The sequence below is a fragment of the Henckelia pumila genome, chromosome 2, assembly GCF_033568475.1.
Source record: "Henckelia pumila isolate YLH828 chromosome 2, ASM3356847v2, whole genome shotgun sequence".
Classification (NCBI taxonomy): Eukaryota; Viridiplantae; Streptophyta; class Magnoliopsida; order Lamiales; family Gesneriaceae; genus Henckelia; species Henckelia pumila.
In genome coordinates, this window is record NC_133121.1 from 95225056 (window position 1) to 95244117 (window position 19062).

At 34.9% G+C, this 19062-nt stretch overlaps 2 protein-coding genes across 2 annotated transcripts; one reads left to right on the forward strand and one right to left on the reverse strand.

Moving 5' to 3' along the window:
- Positions 1-4247: 4247 nt before the first annotated feature.
- Positions 4248-11993, forward strand: LOC140880040 (thiosulfate/3-mercaptopyruvate sulfurtransferase 1, mitochondrial-like). The gene is made up of 12 exons (XM_073284094.1): positions 4248-4451; positions 5309-5497; positions 6522-6581; positions 6791-6853; positions 7095-7219; positions 7322-7484; positions 7766-7825; positions 9457-9515; positions 9879-9960; positions 11044-11107; positions 11274-11341; positions 11509-11993. Exons 1-12 carry the CDS (start codon positions 4347-4349, stop codon positions 11608-11610), a joined length of 1140 nt encoding a protein of 379 aa, XP_073140195.1. The 5' UTR covers positions 4248-4346; the 3' UTR covers positions 11611-11993.
- A 957-nt stretch (positions 11994-12950) lies between these two features.
- On the reverse strand, positions 12951-16281 carry LOC140880702 (phosphoglycerate kinase, chloroplastic). The gene is made up of 6 exons (XM_073285372.1): positions 15705-16281; positions 15044-15121; positions 14635-14895; positions 14205-14522; positions 13894-14052; positions 12951-13410 (listed from the first exon to the last, which is right to left on the reverse strand). The coding sequence occupies exons 1-6, from the start codon at positions 16122-16124 to the stop codon at positions 13201-13203; spliced, it is 1446 nt and encodes a 481-aa protein (XP_073141473.1). The 5' UTR covers positions 16125-16281; the 3' UTR covers positions 12951-13200.
- Positions 16282-19062: the final 2781 nt, after the last annotated feature.

The window sequence follows — 19062 nt, forward strand, 5'->3', positions numbered from 1 at the left end:
CGGCAGTTTTCGGTGTTAGGGATGTGTAGGGATAAGTTCAAAGCAAGGCATGGCTCGTTGGAACCGTCTTGACGTGGGCTACGACTGGGTGGTGGAGCTCCGGTCGTTCGGTGGCCGGAGCTGGCCGGAAGAAGGCCACAAAGCCTGCTGCTGCACGGCCGAGGAGATAAGGAGAGTGGCTGATCAGGTTTGAGGGGTTTACGGGCTGGGTTTGGTCATCACGGGTCCGGGTCGAGTTGGTTATGTCATGGGTCGAGTTAGATGGGTTCGATCCGGGATATGTTAGTTTGTCTCGGGTGTTTTATTTTTTATTTAATTAATAGTTTAAGAGTATTTATGGGCCTAATTTGGGTTATTTAAAATAATTGAGATTCATGAGTTTTGGTTATTGGACTTAAACAATTATTTAAGTAAGTTTAATAATTTTTATGGGCCTAAAGCCCATAGAATTTATTTGGTCAATATTTTGGATATTGGGCTCATTAGGCTACTCTAGGTAATTAAGGGCCTTGGGCTTGGTTATTTGGGCTCAATTATGTTTAAATATTTTATTTGGCTCAAACTATGATATTTGGGCTTAAATTAAGTTAATGGGTCAGTCTAGGAATTTATGGGCTTAAGTATAAGTGAGCAGCAGTCTGGACAATCCCATGAAAAAAATCAATAAGTTCGGAATATATATTTAAATTATTTTATGCATGACATTTATTTTATGTACAAGTATTAATATTATGAAAATTATTTAAATATATATTTCGAACCAAATTTTAGTGAATGCATACATGAAATAATTTTATGATGAACGATATGTTTAATGTTGAACATGAAAAATATTTTATGGAAATTGAAGTGATGTGACAGCATAGAGGTGGTTTACCACCTAGCATAGAGGTAGTTTACTACCGTCATAGAGGTGGTTTTACCACCGAGCACAGGGTAGTTCTACTACCAGCATAGAGGTAGATTTATCCACCGCCACGTACGATGGTTCTTAGACTGATCAGTCGCTCATGATTACGAGGCACACTCATGGATATAACTTACACTGTTCTTTATGATTATGACATGCTCAAATTATGTTATGTATTATATGATATAGCACATGGATATTAATTTATGATGAAAGTTATGACATATAGAACTTTATTACGATGCATTATTTTAAGACCATGCATACATGTTCATGAGAAATATATGTATTAGTATGATTATGTGCTTATGTATGATTTTTAAACCTTGTTATTATGAGATAAAATATGTTGGGCCTCTAGGCTCACTACGCTTATATGGTACAAATGAGTATGATGATTTTGGTGACACGATTGCTCCGACCGGCGGTGAATGCCTATGAGCTTCCTTGCAGACGGCGCCCGTGACCAGTGCTATTTCAGTGATGTTATGGGATGTTATCAGTTTTTGAACAAGTTTTTTCGCATATTATTTATTTTATGTTTGATTGAAAATATTATTTTTATAATGCTCGCTTGGTAAAATATTTGATGATTTTTAGTACAAATCGATGATTTTGATATTTATTTTAGTGTTTATTTATTTCGAGATATTATTGATACATAATTAAATTATTTGACAAGTTTTTATTTAAATGGTTATTTCAAGTATTTATACATATATATGTATGGGCGTATATGTATTATTTTATTAGTTTATTATTATAAAAAATAAAATTTCTAGTATTTTATTAGATCGAGTTGTTTCACAATGAGAGAAAATGCTAAGGTTCGAGTCTTTCTACCTAAAAATCATTATAATTTAGAAATGAAGTCGATTTCAAGTGAGCACGGAATGTCCACTAATTTCGTTAAGTTCTCTCGATCTTGCAATACAAAAATCGGAGTTGATACTTACAATCTATTTTTTATTATTTACAATGCATTTGTGAATAAATTTTACACATTAAATATAATGTAAATTAGTGTCGCTTGCACGCGATGCGTACATATACATAATTTTTTATATCAATTAATTTTAATATTATTTTTAGCGTTTACATAATTAATTAGATATTCAAAAATTTAAAAGTGATAAGTATCTAATCTAATATAAAAATACAAAAATATATATATATATATAGTGAGTGTTATTTAGGTAAATAAAATAACATCTGATGGATAAAAATAGAGGAGACCACATAAAATGACTACTTTTTCTAATAATTTTGGTTTTGTTGGAAATTGAATTAGGATATAATTGTAACATCTCAAATTCATCAATTAATTGAAAGTTGATTAATTAAAGGTTTTCTACCATAATAATATAGTAAGATAACATAAAATAAAATGTAAATACCAACTCCTAAAAAGTTATAGCACTATGTGTCAGTTTGGTTATAGAAGCATTTAGCTTTAAAAAATGTTTTTTTAAGTTGAATTTTAAAAGAATTTTTTAAGTAAACCCTGTAATAATTTTGTGTTCGGATAAATAAATTGAAAACTTTCTTTTAGTTGAATTACAAAAAAGAATTTGAAAAGTTATAAATATGAGCATTTAAAAAAACATTTATTTTGGCTTAAATATATTTTTTTAAAAGCACTACAGTTCTATCCAAACACATATAGAATAGTAAAAACACTTTTTTATTAAAAGAAAAAATTACATTTTTGGTCCTATAATTTGTATCTTTTTCATTTTTGGTCCTGTTAACAATAGATTTTTATTTTTAGTCCTGTAATTTGAATTTTCTTTTCATTTTTGATCATTTTTTTGACCCATGTCCTACATATACTCGAAAATTGCTTATCTCGAAGAAACTTGCACGTGTCCATGTTCTTTTTTTCCAACTAAGCAATAAATAAAAAAATTCAATAATTATCAAAAGCCACGTAACATTCTTCTTACAAGCCATCATGGCACACACATATCATGGCACACGCGATGTATGTGCCGTAAATATAAAATTTGATAAAAAAAATCTAACTTGACTAAGATGTCCGTCGAGAAAATTTGAGTTTACTAGAGAAAAAAAAAGTGAAGAAAGAAAGTTAGAGGAAAAACCAATGAGAAAGTGGGAGGAAATGAGACATGAAAAAAGTTAGTTAGTTAGTTAGTGAGGGGTATAAGGGTATAATGGGTAAATTTTTAAAAAGTATCATGACACCAAAAAATAGTTTTTATAACTCTTAATAATATAGTAAGAAGTAAGAAATATAGTAAGATAGTAAGATATTCTAATTAATATTATTTTTTTAAAATAATTATATTCTATCTAATTCCATTTTAATTAAAAGACATTTTTGAATGATTTAAATCTGAACGACATAATCTCCCTTGATTAAAATCAAAACACCAAAGAGGAACCCCTGCCAGCCAATTCGAAGCTTGTAATCTAGTTCTTTCTTGTTTGTATCTGAAATTTCTTTGAAAGAAGAAGATGTCTTTATCCTCCAGAACTGGATTCATGTTCTGTAAATATATATGAAAAGCGGGAATCGTTGCGAACTTCATGGACGAATGATAACTAGGGTAGGAGGTTAAAGTTTTTATGGTTGTGCAGACTGCAGATTGAAAGGTGTTTTGATTTTAATTGAGCGAGAATATATCGTTCAAAAGGTTCTTTTAATTTTTTTATGAGATTTTAATTTAATTAGAATGAAAATAAAATTAAAATATAATTATTTTGAAAAAGTATTATAAGTAAAATATTATATATGTGACATTACAGAGTTATTGAATTATTTTATTTATTGCCTAGTCGGAAAACAAGAACATGGACACATGTGCAAGTTTTTTTCCACATAAGCAATTTTTAAGTACATGTTGGACATGAGTCTAAAAAAGGATCAAAAATGAAAAGAAAATTCAAGTTATATAATTAAAAATAAGAATCTATTGTTAATATGATAAAAAATGAAAAAAGTGCATATTACAGGATCAAAAATGTAATTTTTTCTTATTTAAAAAAACATTTTTTCTCTTTTAGCTTGTTAATCAAAACGCACTCTGTGTATATGATCACAATTGCTTAGATACTCTATTTTTTAAAACAAAAACTTATAATGTACGTCAATTTGGTCAACAGAATCTATTACTCGTTATGAATCATTTAAATTTTTTTTGTATTAAAAATATTATTTTTACTCCACGTACAATCGGAAAATTCAGAACGTATATTTCAGTATTTATTTAAAATATTTATTAAAATTATCTGAAATTCTCTATGAAATTTGTAATTTTACCTATAAAAATTATAAAACCCTTCCCTTGTTATCATACGAAAAATCTAACTCAAGAGTCAAGACAAGGAAAACTTCTCTCCTCCTCAGATACTACAAAAATCTCTATGGTCACGCTCCGATTTATATCACTGCTTATAATTTATTACTTGTAAAATGGCATCTGCCGCTTTGTGCAGAAGTCTCTTTGCCCGTCGCCTCCTGAATTCCTCTCCACCATCTCGATTCCAAAAATCCCAATTCTTTACCTCCCTGATTGGCGTGAGTTCTATATTCTTTTACTTTATTTTTATGTATGTTTGTTGTGGTTAATCTTGTTTGCTGTGCCAGTTTGACGATGAATTTTGCACTTTTTTCCATGGTGGCAATTTGATTTTCTCGCGAATTCTCTTTGAAAGGGTTGTTTCTGATCACAGAGAATGTATAGGTTTTGAATTGTTGGGCAAATCCCTCTCCTTTTGCTGCGTGCTTCATGGATGGCCTGATGTTTAAACTTTAGGGATGATGGTATAACTTGTCCCAAAACGATGGATGGCACTAGGTCTTACTTCCCAGTGGATGAATGACCATGTTATGTTGTTGTATCCGGTGTGAACTTAATTTTCTAATGGATTTCCTAAAAGGCTGTGCTTTGTAATAATATCCTAATTGAAAATGTTATGTATTGGGAATATGGTTTTTGAGTTCAATTAAGTGGATGGTTTAAACAGAAATTCCCGTGCCGCATATATTGGAATGAAATAATATGATAACCCTTTGTTCCGGTATAAAGAGTAATTACACTTTTATATGCTATTGAACCGTGACGGTGGTCATTGCGAATCTGTGATGATTTGAGCTATTTATTTAATTATTGACCTCTTCAGAATGTACTTTGAATTACTTGATCTAGGTAGGAAGCAAACTGTGCAAATGCTTCCCAAATATTTTACTCTCAAAATTTTTAATGAGAGCTTCGCCCTACTCTCTTGCATTTCTTTCAAGTTTAAAGATTTGAAGTTTCTTTGATTGGAGTTATATATTGAAGTTAATTTTTCTTTTCTTCTCCACTATAAATTTGTGTGGACTGTTGATTAGTTCTTTGCATGTGCGATAGATTGATTATCCTTTTCATGCAGAAGAGACAACCTCAAAGGCAGTTAATTTTCCCCCATTTGGCATATAAGACTCTACTCCCCATTTCTTGTCGCATGTCTTCATCTGCGGTTGCATCGCCGTCTTCATTCTCCATGCAGTCCTTGTCAACTAATGAACCTGTTGTTTCAGTTGAATGGCTTCATGCCAACATTCGAGAACTTGATTGGAAGGTCTAAGCTTTTTCTTATTTCTTTGTGCTTTTATTGTACTAAAGTGATATAAATGATTGTGAATGTTTGTTCATCAAATTCATTTTGGGATGTATGGTACATTTTCCTTTTCCATATCAGGTAGCAATTATTAGAACCATAGGCTGAAAGTTTAGATTGTCAAGTGTGCAAGTTTGGAGAGGAGCTTTTATAAAACTCTATGAAAGACTTTCCATTTGACCAAAAAGTTATTTTGTCTTAAAACAACGAGCTATGGAATAATATCGTAATAATAATAAATAAAGCAAGGATATCAATTTATAGAGGTTCTACAGGTCAAAACTCCTATTTCTTCTCTTCTTCCATTTGGAAGGAACTCATTAGCAAGCTTCATATAACTAAGCTCTCGATGTTGTAAGTTAAGTCTAATCTTTCACTTGGACCTCTATACTCTCAAAGTAGGTATGGAGTGAATAAATAAAGTAGTGACTAGCGAAGTCCCAGAGTTTCGGTTCTTTATGCTTAGGAAGCCTTCGAGGCAATTAGCAATAAGACCTTGACTAATTAATATTTCAGTAGCCTTCAAATCTTCATAGTACCCAGAAAAATTTATTCAAAGATTGATTTAAAACTTGAAAAATCTACTGGCGATTGTCGTGTTTCCCCCCAACCCACCACAAACAAAAAAATTCCGACTAATCAGGACCTTATTGGTTTAAGGAAGTTGTTTAGTGCTGCAAGGTGTTACCTTATTGTGTCCTTATATCTAGAATTATTCTCATACGATCACTGGCAATTATCACAATCCTCACCAGAACATCCTTGACATGGACCTTGTCAGATTTAATTTCAATTTCATTTCATCGTTTTAAAATTTCCCAACCATCACATTCAATTCGAGTTCCTTTTTTTTTCATACTTAAAACTCACAACTCACTTGAAATGACTGAATTGCATGGCATATTAACATTAAAAAATGTCTTCGTAATGTGTTTGGGTTGAAAGACTCCAAGATCTTCACAATAATATTTTGAATTTTTTGCAGGTTTTGGATGCATCGTGGTACATGCCAGATGAACAGAGGAACCCACTTCAAGAATATCAGGTCCTTGCCGATCTTTAATATGGAGGAGTTTTCTTCTAGATAGATTGACTTTTGAGAATAAGTATTATTTGTTCTTCAGTTGTAATAATTTGTTGACTTTTTTGCGTTGATTGGAGGCAGATGGTTATAATTAGTGTCTGGTACTGAACTTTAAACTGTTTAATTTTTTATTAGTTTTTTTAACTATGTACCACTTTTTTAATGAACAGGTTGCACACATTCCTGGTGCGCTTTTCTTTGACGTTGATGGTGTTTCAGATCGAACTTCTAATGTAAGATGCCATGTGGCATAGTACAGATTATTTTTTGTCATGGGAAAATATATATTTTTCTTACATGTGAGGTTTCAATTATTCTATACTGTGATATGATTGTCACACAACCCACGATGCCATGATGAATAATACATAATGCTGCAAGTGGACCCCTGCATTAGTAGAGTGATCATTTACATACTGTCTTACATGGATGTGAATTGATTTAATGTTTCCCATGTCCAAATGGTTTCTACAGTTGCCACATATGCTACCATCAGAAGAAGCATTTGCTGCTGCTGTTTCTGCACTTGGCATTGAGAATAAAGATGGTCTTGTTGTTTATGATGGAAAGGGAATTTTCAGTGCAGCTCGTGTTTGGTGGTGGGTATTTATTCTTGATGTACAAAGCAAACATTGGTGTATAAATTTCAAGATTCTATGTCGTGAAGGTTGCAATAATCCATTTATTCATGTTAATAACAGGATGTTTCGAGTCTTTGGGCATGAAAGAATTTGGGTTTTAGACGGAGGTTTACCTAGATGGCGTGCTTTAGGATTTGATGTTGAATCAAGTGCATCGAGTGATGCCATCCTGAAAGCCAGTGCTGCCAGTGAGGCAATAGCGAAAGTGTACCAAGGACAGCGGGTAAGTTGTGTCAACATGATCAATTGTACTTCACTGATTCCCTTCATTAGTGAGCTGATCACTTGTAGCCCAAGTGACACCAAGTTCCCAAATTGGGGACAAGATCTCGGGTTCGAGACCCGATTGTAACAAACTCCACCCTAACTAAAAAAAATTCCCTTCTTATGTGTTATTTTGGGATTTCTTCTTGTGACACTTTGACTCGTGTGCGGGTACCTCAATGATAATCGATTATTAATGTTACTGGCTTTAATAGTAGAACAATACTTGATTATTTTCAGGTTGGACCAATTACATTCGAAACCAGATTTCAGCCACAGCTAGTTTGGACACTTGAACAGGTCTGTTTCTTCCTTGGGTTTTATTTGTTTCTAAGTTTGTTGCCAACATTATTGGATAACATATTGAACCTGATTGTTGCAGCATAGAGTTTGTTTCTATAGAATGATGCCCCACCCTCCCAAGTGACTCTGTTCTATGACAATTTTGAGATTTGGGGAATGGGGTTATGGGTCTGACTGCTCCAAGTTGTACCCTTTCTATTTTGCTCTCTTTACTGCCGGTTTCTGACTGCACTTAATTGTGGGGCCCTGATTGCCGATCGTAAATGAAGTCCTTATATGATCAAACATCTGTCATCAGACAACTCAGGAAAAAACATAAAATTCAAATCACAAATATCGAGCATATTATAATTGATGACTGTGGAATACTCAAATAACTCTAGCATAAAAATCATACTCTTGTTTTATATGATGGATCAGAAAATTTCACATTTTAACTGCTGTTTTTTAATACCTGTCACGATGCAATTTTGCCCACAATATTTGGCGTAATATTTCACATGCTAAGTAGGATGTGTGTGAAATTGCACAATGTACACATCTTACAGCAAATGTCATGATGCATGTCCACAGATACAGTGTCTGAAATCTTTAATAACTGGATTTTCGCAAGCTACTTTTTCGTCATCTCTAGCTACTACCCCAATTTATTCTTCTATCACAAATACATCTTGACTTACCATTTAAGATCCTTTGGCAATTTCAAAGGATTCCAACATAGATACTTTGCCGATGATGTTGGAGGATTCTAACATGGTGCAATGTGTTATTAGACCCACTGCTTGTTTCTTTTATAATGTGTATATAGTTTTATATTTTCTTCTACTCATTTATCTCACATCGCCATGGTTCTCGATTTTTTCACTACCCTAAAAATAAAGTAGACCTCACAGTATTGTTGGTTACTTTATTCCTAAAACCAATCTAAATATATTATAGAAGACCTAGAAAATGTAATTGGCCAATAACATAATTCCTGTTTTTCAGAATAAATAATAAATGTGATGCAGTTCAGGTCATTAAATTAATCTTATGTTTTGCATCATTGTTTCATGCCATTTTCTTTGAAAGAGTGACTTTGTGTAGATATTTGTGTACATATATCTTTGTTAACATTGTTCGTAAAATAATTATTCCATCTTTTTATGAGATTCTCGTAACGGATAATCAAAGGCGCTGTTTTAACCAACATACAAAAGTTAGGTGGATGAAATTATATTTTATTCTGCTTTTATATGGAGAAAATATACTCAGTTACGAGATAGTTACAATTTAGGGGGCTGGGCAACCTGCTGGTCTCTCTCCTCCACTAAATAAAGGGCTTAGTCTTAGCATTTTGTTTTTATTTACCTTGAAGAATTTTCGAAATCCAGGTTTATTGGAAATTTAATATTGCTACATGTATATGTAAGGCTTGATGTGTATTTGTTTTGATTTGTCATATGACTTGCTTCCTGTTTTCACGGCTCCTTCCTTTTAGCAGCAGGATGTTGTCTGTTTAGGGTGGGATGGGTTAGGACTCGCATTTGTCAGAACTGATTATCTCTGTTACGGTTATTTTCTGTCAGATTTAGTTTAAAAAATTTACTTTTGCACTTGCTTCAAGTTGTAGTTTTCTTTGCTATCAGGTTCAGCATAACATTGAGGAGCAGACCCATCAACATTTGGACGCACGTTCAAAACCAAGGTAGGTTGATTTTGTACGTAACTTTATTTTATGAATTTGACGTGATATTTCTTGTTGCTCATGCTCTAATTCTTTAAGATTAGTCCCACGTTAATTTTTTGTATTCAATTCAAATATTGTATCTTGTGTTCAATCAAAATAATGCTAGTTACTCACATATAATAAGGTCTCTGTCGAACTTGCGCGCAACCCCCTTCCCCCCCAACCAACCCCAACAAAACAAAACACACACACACACACACACACAAATATATTACCAGCTATCTCAAAATAGTTACCCAATTTTACTTGTGCTTCATGATGACTTTCTTTGTCCTTCAAATTCTTATCCAAATGTATTGAACTTTTTTTGCTTTCCGATAGGTTTGATGGGGCTGCACCGGAGCCTCGTAAGGGAATAAGAAGTGGTCATGTTCCTGGCAGTAAATGTATCCCCTTTTCCAAGGTAAAGTATTAACCGCTATTGGCTGTTACAATTTGTCGAAGCTGGTATTTTAGGAAACGGGTGCAGCTTCTTGGTTATCTTATTTATGGGTGTTAATGAACTAAATTAAGTCAAATACTTGTAGAAATTTCAGAATTTGAGTTTGAGCTGAATTTTTGAAGGTCAAGGGGCCCAATATTTTTGAGCTCGAGCTTGGCTCGTGTGAGGTTTTACTAGCAGACCATAAAAATAGCAAATAATATAATTCTAGAGTATTGAAATGAAAACCGAAACTTAAGGCCCAAATTTGGCCGTCATTCACAAATTATCGAGTGAACCAAGTACCATAACTAAGTTAACAAGTCTTGGACTTCAGTCAAGTCAATCGACTTCAACTCCTGTTCCACTTCCATGTAACTCTTGAATTAGCCAATTGAGAGCCTCCTTAGATTTGGTGAAGTTCCTCTTATGATTCCATTATCAACTAAAGGATCCAATTGAGCTTCTTTGCTTATTAAATTGAGTCAAATACACTACCATTTTGAATCAGTCACAAGCTTTCAAATGGTCAATTTCTGAACTGTCGGCACAAGATGGTCGGCCTCCATTTTGTCGGCACAAGATGGTCCGCCACCAAATGGAGGCAAGGAATTTTCTGGGAGGTTATCAAGCTTGCTCAACCGACTGACTTGTGCTCAGATTTTTCTATATTTTGTGTGGAAGAAAAGAAAAAGGTCCCATCTTATCTAAGCTGATGAAACAGTTTCAGAACATGTTTTGCTTATGGTGTAAATCGGCACTCTACATGTTTTGCTTGATTTCAGAAGAACAAGGTCATAGTTCAGAAAGTAATGCGAAATAGAAAAGTTGAAACTATTTTTTTTTTTTGCTCATATCACCTAGCAATATCTTTTCCAGTTTGCTCTGAGTGCCAATTCTTTGTTTTTGTTTCATGTTAACCTGTTATCAATTCAGATATGGTCCTTCGACTCTTGCCAAAAAAAAATTGGACTCATGTCATTATCATAATTTCCATATCCACTTTATTATAATGATAGAAGACACGAAGAACATTAATCAGTTTTTCTTCAACATTCTTCACAGATGCTGGACAACTCGCAGATGCTTTTACCTGCAGATGAGCTCAAGAACAGATTTGAACAAGAAGGTTAGAAATAGTTTTCTAGTCCAAATGAGTTGCTTCGGTGCAATACATCATTGATCACTGATACGCGGGTGCTCCTGTGTTTTATGTGCAGTTACTCAACCAAATTCGAATAGGTTAAATAGTAAAATAAAAACTATATTTGACTTTGGCACTTAATCTTTTGCAGGAATCTCATTGGAAAGGCCCGTCTTAACTTCTTGTGGTACTGGCGTTACCGCATGCATCCTAGCACTGGTGATTCCTGCTTTCGTCTTTCTGCAACACCCCATCCCCCAACAGAAAATTAGAAGGATGCCCGATTTTGTCTCCAAGATGTCGAACTTGTTTTTTACTTTAGCACATTTTCAAGTTTATGTAACCTGCGGTAAAGTGTTTAACACATGTAGGTTTTCATGTTCCAGGGTCTTCATCGACTTGGGAAGTCTGATGTTCCAGTATATGATGGATCGTGGACTGAATGGGGAGCTAAACCTGATACGCCTGTTGCTACTTCCCATGAGTAGATGAAAGAAATGATTTAAATGGCCATCAGCTTCATGCACATTTCGAAGGTTGACTGGTTCACTAGCTTTACGGTGATTGTTGTGATGAAGAGAGAAGGTAAAAATGACTGAAAGCTGAAGCATGGAGTATTTATGTTACGCAGGGAGAAACTTATTGTAGCTATATATTACTGTTCTTATTTTACTGTTCTTTTTATTCGAGACGGGCATGATCTGGCCCTTGTTTGGCTGTTCTTATACAAAAATTTCTTTCTTGTTGATGGGCGGATTGGTTTGCAGCCTAAACGTGTTAGTCTTCTACTCTTGTAGTCTTATTGAATCATTTTATTTTTTTGAGTAGAACTCTTTTGAAACGGTCTCATCCGTGAAATGGAACAATTTTGTGAATATTTACAATATAAAGTAATATGTTTTGCATAAACTAATATTTTTTCACGAGTGACTCAATTCAAAGATCTGTCTTTTATCACTGGTATCATCTCTCGTGAGTTTTTGTGAAATTTTTTTTATGTACTTTTATGTAAAAAAAAAAATATTTATTGAGTTGGAGGAGGAAATTTTTGTTACAATTAAGTCTCGTCTCCGATATCACGTTTGGAACTTTGGTACGAGATGAGTATTTGTTGGTTTCGAAGTACTGTGCAAATTTGAGATGATTTTTCGGTTGTTGTCATGACTGATGTCGGGACAGGATTTGAAACAAGGACAAAAATTTGATCTGAAATTTTTAGTCAATGCTAGAGTTAAGCTCTATGTCCTTAAGACGAATTTGCCCCACACACGGTGCTTATGGAGTACGGCAATCGTCTTCCAAGATACAACGACTTTGTTTTATAATAGGAGCACTCCAAATTACAAAACCCGACGAACTTTGAAAATGTTTTTTGAACTTTCTGAAAAATGATGAACAATGATATGTAGCAATATGTTTCAATGTGTGTAACTCTTTTCCATTCAAACATATGGGATATTAATAAAGATTGAATAATCTTATATGAAAAGGTGCATTACTTCAAAATGAGACACATCTTTTTATCAAAGATGTAAAAAATAACTTCCTCCATTTGTATAATAATAATTTGGCGCATGTATGAACCAAAACCATTTGCATATTAAATTTCAAATTCAAATCACACTTGCAAATGAGGCACCTCTTTGGCTACTTAACCAACCGAATTCAAAACAAATTCAATTTGAATTGTTTCCAAAGGTAGCATCGGTGGCCCTTTGCCACTTGTCTCATCACTTCAATATATATATATATATATATATATATATATATATATATATATATATATATATAATATATAATCTTTTAATATTCAATCTTTTACTCTATAAAATCCGAACAATTATTTGTGAACACTTTATTAATTTATCTTTCACCCTTAATTGGTAATCGATAAATAATTTTATCACAAATATTTTATCGATTCAAAATGGATACACAACCCAAATTTCCAACAGTATTTTCAACAAGAAAAGGTGTGTAGGCACTTCTTACTCTGATAGCAAAATGAAACTCTAAAATAGTAACTCATATCTACCAACTTCCATTCCGAAGAATCAACTGGGACGTCGGCGAGTGTTTCATGCAGCAACTGGAATGGCTTCATCGAGGGCGAGAACACCAGGAAGTTCTTTACCTTCCAAAAGCTCCAAACTGGCACCACCCCCGGTGGATATGTGGCTCATCACACTTGCCACTCCAACTTTCTCCACAGCTGCAACAGAATCTCCGCCACCGATAATTGTTGTGACTCCCTTGTCACTAAGTTCTGCTAACTTGTTTGCAATTGCCTACAAGCAAGAATCATATGAACAAAAACAACATTTATGTATTGTTTTGTGGAAAAAGCAAAGTTTGACGTAAGTTGAAACAATGAGATTTGAGATCATTAATAAGCAACAGTATCAAATAAAGGTTCCAACTAATGTCAGATAAACACATAACTATGTTGTTAGCTTCCACATAAGAAAGTCCGCAAATTTGATCAATTACCTTTCTTGCTTTGTCAGCAGATAGAAATATTGTCCAACCTAAAGTGTGTACTTCTCTTTTTTGCAGGTAAAGTAAAAGTTCAGACAGGAGGGTTGGAACTTGTGGGACTACGTTCGTTTGCAGTTTAATTAAGAAGCAATAAGCATAGTATTGATCTTGTACAATAATTGAATTTGATCTCAAAATTTAATGCATATTTAGCAGCACAAAATGACAGTCAACTGCTTGTATTACCATGGATTAGAAAACCCCCGAAAAAATTGGTTTACAATTATAAATACCTCAGTGCCAAAGGCAAACTTTTCAAACTCAAACACTCCCATTGGACCATTCCAAATGACAGTCTTTGTAGTATCCAGGGCATCACTGAATGACTTGACAGAATCTGGTCCAATATCCAATCCCATCCAGCCATCTGGTATTGCAGATGATGGAACAACCTATAAAATACAAACTCGGTTTCAGATCTTCACATTTAACAATTAATTTGGAGATCACAACAAGAGATTTAATTAGCTGTGTTTGACCATAAAAAAAAGTGTATCAGGAGAGACAAGTGAAGAATATGGAGAGGAGGCTCGTGCAATAGGACCTTGCTATTTGCATCCGGAGCAAACTTGTCAGCTATGACCACATCACTCGGTAGCAAAAGATTCACTCCTTTGGCCTTGGCCTTTGCAAGAAGCGATGTTGCAAGATCTAGCTTGTCTTCTTCTACCAGGGAAGATCCTACGGATAGGCCTTGGGCTTTATAGAATGTGAAGATCATTCCTCCGCCCAACAGCAGTATATCACACTTCTCCAGCAGTGATTCAATCACTCCAATCTTAGAGGAGACCTTTGAACCTCCGACAATGGCAGCAAATGGTCTCTTTGGGCTTGAAACTGCCCCAACAAGATAGTCGAGCTCCTAAAGTAGCGAAAGAAAAGTAAAAGGCTGAAGGGCAAGAAATCAAACAACTATAATATTAAGGTACAATCATCAGAATACATCAGGAGTGTGATAATCGAGAGGGCCTCACTTTTTGTAGAAGGAAACCAGCCACTGAAGGCCTCAAGAATTTTGTTACTCCTTCAGTAGAGGCGTGTGCTCTATGCGCAGTACCAAATGCGTCATTCACAAAAAGATCAGCCACTGCGGCAAGTTTCTTTGCAAACTCAGGTTCATTCTTCTCCTCCTCTTTGTAAAACCTCACATTCTCAAGCAAGAGGACTCCACCTTCCGGTAGTGCAGCTACCAATTTTTCAACTTCGGGACCAATACAGTCATCAGCTTTCACAACCTGTTTCAGTACGCATCAACAGAGAAAAGCTCATCTTCACTTATATTTCATTTTATGCACGAACAAATAAGCAAGGGTCCAATTAGCTTTAGTCAGCATTTTGATATACAACCTCGTATGTTCTTAACAATTTTCCAACAATGAATACCTGAATACCAAGCAATTCTGACAGCCTGGGAACAAGGGGTGCAAGACTATATTTTGGAGTCACTCCCTTCGGACGTCCCTGAAAAGCCATGACAAAGGTGTCCAGAGTGAAACACAAACAACCATGGGCTGAAAGCACATTTAATGCATAAACGTGATTCCAGTGGCATTAAACAAAAAAATTGGAAAAAAAACACATGATTTGATGATGCATGGAGGACAAATGAAGAAAGACAAGTAAATATAACTACGGTGATGGTAGGAAAACAGGAACCTACATTGATTTAGCACAATAAATTGCAATGAGAAACCAATACCATGTCACCCCATTATAATTTGCACACACTTTTAGATCTCAAAACAGAAATAAAGCATACATGAACTGGTTTCATAGATGGAATTCGATCCCATCTTCTTCACCATCAATATCTCTCAAAATCAGCACTTCACATGTTGATAACTCAAAATGCCAAACCCATATGTAGATTGCTGCTGCCAACACCACATCACATACAACAGAGTTGGAACTAAAAAAGTTTGGCCCTCGTCCGAGTACTCGACGAGCAATAAGATTAGAAAATCAAAGCACATACTAATGATCAAAACTCAATCAAAACCAGGTGCGACCCGTAACAGAACTTCGAGAAGTACAAAACACTCACCAGATGACTGGAAAGAATGACTTTAGCACCATTACTGATCAGATGCTTAATAGTAGGAATAGCAGCTCTGATCCTAGTATCATCAGTAATGTTCTGGTTATCGTCGAGAGGGACATTAAGGTCAGCCCTGACAAACACCTTCTTGCCCTTGAGATCGGCGGATGTGAGATCACCAACGCTTTTCTTGGCCATGGAGACGACGCCCCTCACGGGTTTGGCCGAGGAGCTGTAAAAAGATCGCATCTTGGTGGCCACGTGATAGCAAAGAAGAGGGTCAACAGCCGCGGCGGCGAATCCCAGTCCACGGGTAGGTGTTCTGCCGATAAAATGGGAGGTGGGGGCATTGACATAAGACCTGGAAGTGGAGGTAGAAGCCTTGGGAATGGCACAAAACGCAGTAGAAGCTGCTGTGGAAGCCATTGGCAGTTGTCTCACTTGCTCCTCCAAGGAAGAATGTGAAGCAAAAGTGAGAGGTGGGCTATGTGTGGACGTGCAGAAAAAAGGTGTGGAGATTGTCTCTTCTCTTATCACTGAGTTGAGGTCGAAGATGTTCGATGATTTTCGAGCAAGATTTTCAACCTTTTTCCTTTTGTGTAGCTAGCAGGATGTCAAAACTCAGCCTAATCGGTCGATCCAACCCGAAAAATATCACTTTAGGGTCAAGGGTTTTTAATTTGGATCGAATCAGGTTGAACCGAGAGCTAACTCAAAAAAATTAATCGGGTTTGGGTTGGGTTAGAATCAACTCGAATCGACTCGAAATGACCCGAAACATTTAATTATTATTATTTTTATATAAAATTAAGATAAATTTATTAAATTTTTATACGTTGTATTTTTAAAAAAAATATATATTATATATTTATATAATAGATTTTTTTCATTTAATATTTATTTTGTATTATTTTTATTTTTTAAAATATTTTTTATTTTTTGTAATAAGCATATTTTAAATTTTTTATAACTAAAAGTTCAAATTTAAAATATATATAAGCGTATATTTTGTTATTATATGATTAAATTAAATATTATTATTATTATTGTGTGCTTTGAATTTTAATTTAATTATTTTGTTAAAAAATTAATAAAATAAAATCGGGTTGGTTTGGGTTGATCGGGTTAGTCTAGTTAGCCGGGTTCAGGTTCGGGTTGAGCATTTTTGAGTTGATTCGGGTTCGGGTCGGATTTGGGTTGAAGAAATTTTAAAATTATTTTTATCAACCCGATCCGAACCCACCCGACCCATCCGAATTGACACCCATAGTAAGAGCTATGACATTTTCTTGCCCGAAAAAAACAAAAAAGAGATATGGCTTTTTAAATTTGTACAAATCTTTATGGGCAAATTATTTTAAACTCCCCACTACCAAACTTCTCTTTAACTTAACTCCCTACCCACCTCTTTCTTTATTTTCACTCCCTAGTGGTCCCCATATTTGAATTAAAATATAATTAAAACTAATCATTTGTACGTGGCTTTGTTATACCTATCGAACCAGTCCCGGCCATGCAAGACTATTAGTTACGCAAGGTTTCCAGCCGATATACTCCAGATTAGGGTCCAACATGCTTCCGTAAGATGAATTAAATTTAAATACCTTTTTGACCATAATGTCGTCGGGTCATACCTGCCGAGTTTTACGAAGTGCTCCTCACACTCCAACCACGCAGTCGCAACAGATGGTTTCTGCACAAGCTCCTTCAACGACACCCAGCACAGCCTTAATTCATTTTCTACCTTAAGGCGTATGATATATAAATTTAATTATAAAATATGAATATGAAAGAACGAGAGATTTAGAAAATTTATTCAGACATAATATTATTACATAAATCAACTCCTTTGAAGAGGAGAAGACAACTTGTTTAGCTACTCATAGTAGCCTTGTTCTTGAAATACATAAAAGAAAACTTAATACAAAGAGAGAGAAATATTACAACAATTTATTTGTAAAAAAACTGAAGGAAATGGTCGATATCTTCAGCTTCCTCAAATGTCTGTATTTATAGCTGTAGTTTCACTCGTTTCACCGATAAACTTCAGGGAATCTCACAGCCGTCTTGAATTTTTTATTTCATTATTGATGGCATCTTTTACTAGTGGAGGAATCACATGTCTGCCACTTTCTTTTGGCTTTACTCTCCTCACATGTCTGCTTTATTGTTGTCGGGGCATCTTTTGCTTTTGAAGTAGGCCCTTGTGAAAACGCATTTTCGATGGTCCTTGTCCACCTTTGTTTGTCTCGAAAAAATCTTTTCGATCCGTTCGGGGTCTAAAGGTTTTTCCAAATTCTGGCTCCTTCTGATTTGGGTATTCTGGGCATATTCTCTGACCATCGTCCAATATGAGCCATGTTACAGAATATTCGGCGAGTTTCTTTACTCCCCGGTAGCTTGTTATTCCACAAATATTTCTCTTCTTTTCGAAGAGTTCTTCCGCAAATGCTGTAGTTTTTCCTGTCATTGTGTTTAACAGGAACGATCCATTCATAGAAATCTGATAAAATTTGAATGGAAACTTGACTTTATCCATCTCAGTAAGACAGACCCAAATACCCCATACCCTTCTGGTTGAGATCTCATTTTCCCCGAAAGTGGACACCAAAGGTATTTCTTCAGTTTTAGGATATTTGATAAATTTATGACTGTTTATATCAGGTCTCCTCAGCTTGATAAAATGAAAGGGTTCGTGTGATCCTTTCACTGTTGGTTCTGGAGCTGCACTGAAAAAGTATAACTCAAGCACATCTCCTCTGGCCAAATGATCATTATTTGCCCATGTTTCTTAGACTGCTTCCTGGATCCATTTTGGTAACTGTGATATCTCCGGGAAGCTTGGTGATGTTGTATAAACTGAGGCCAAAGCCCTAAATTCATACCAGAGTTTTACATCTTTAGGATTGACATTGTTTTTTAGCCAAACCCTTGGATATATTCCTGCAACATCAACCCTGCAAGTGTTCGGGTTGATTTCACTCCTTGTATTCAATTTCTCTCACCTTTGTTGATAAACCTGAAATGGATAAATAATAGATGGATTAGTATCAATCTTAGATTTGCCCTTGCCAGTGTTGGGCCTAAGATTGATCTCTTCCTCTTTTACCCCAGAGGCGGAGGGTTGACTTGATGAGTTATCCTCATCAATTATTGCTTCATCCAGATCATCAAAGGCTGATGATAGATTAGCACTTGTTTCTTGATTTTTAGATTCCTCAGCATCTTGTTTCACAATTGGTGGTTGTATTTCTTGTTCTTGTAAAACCAATGGTTTTAGCATATCTTGTTTATGAGAAACCAATGGTTTCTCTATAGCCTTCATAATTGGTCCTTGAATAGCAGCTCATAGTTGTGTTTGAGC

Bases quoted from the DNA above. Each gene is read 5' to 3' on its own strand.
- LOC140880040 (XM_073284094.1), top strand. From the start codon at position 4,347: ATGGCATCTGCCGCTTTGTGCAGAAGTCTCTTTGCCCGTCGCCTCCTG. The intron at 6,582-6,790 runs GTCCTTGCCGAT...TTTAATGAACAG, and splicing joins ACCCACTTCAAGAATATCAG to GTTGCACACATTCCTGGTGC. The intron at 6,854-7,094 runs GTAAGATGCCAT...TGGTTTCTACAG, and splicing joins TTTCAGATCGAACTTCTAAT to TTGCCACATATGCTACCATC.
- LOC140880702 (XM_073285372.1), bottom strand. From the start codon at position 16,124: ATGGCTTCCACAGCAGCTTCTACTGCGTTTTGTGCCATTCCCAAGGCT. The intron at 15,122-15,704 runs GTGAGTGTTTTG...ATGGCTTTTCAG, and splicing joins TCATTCTTTCCAGTCATCTG to GGACGTCCGAAGGGAGTGAC. The intron at 14,523-14,634 runs GTGAGGCCCTCT...TCGCTACTTTAG, and splicing joins CTGGTTTCCTTCTACAAAAA to GAGCTCGACTATCTTGTTGG.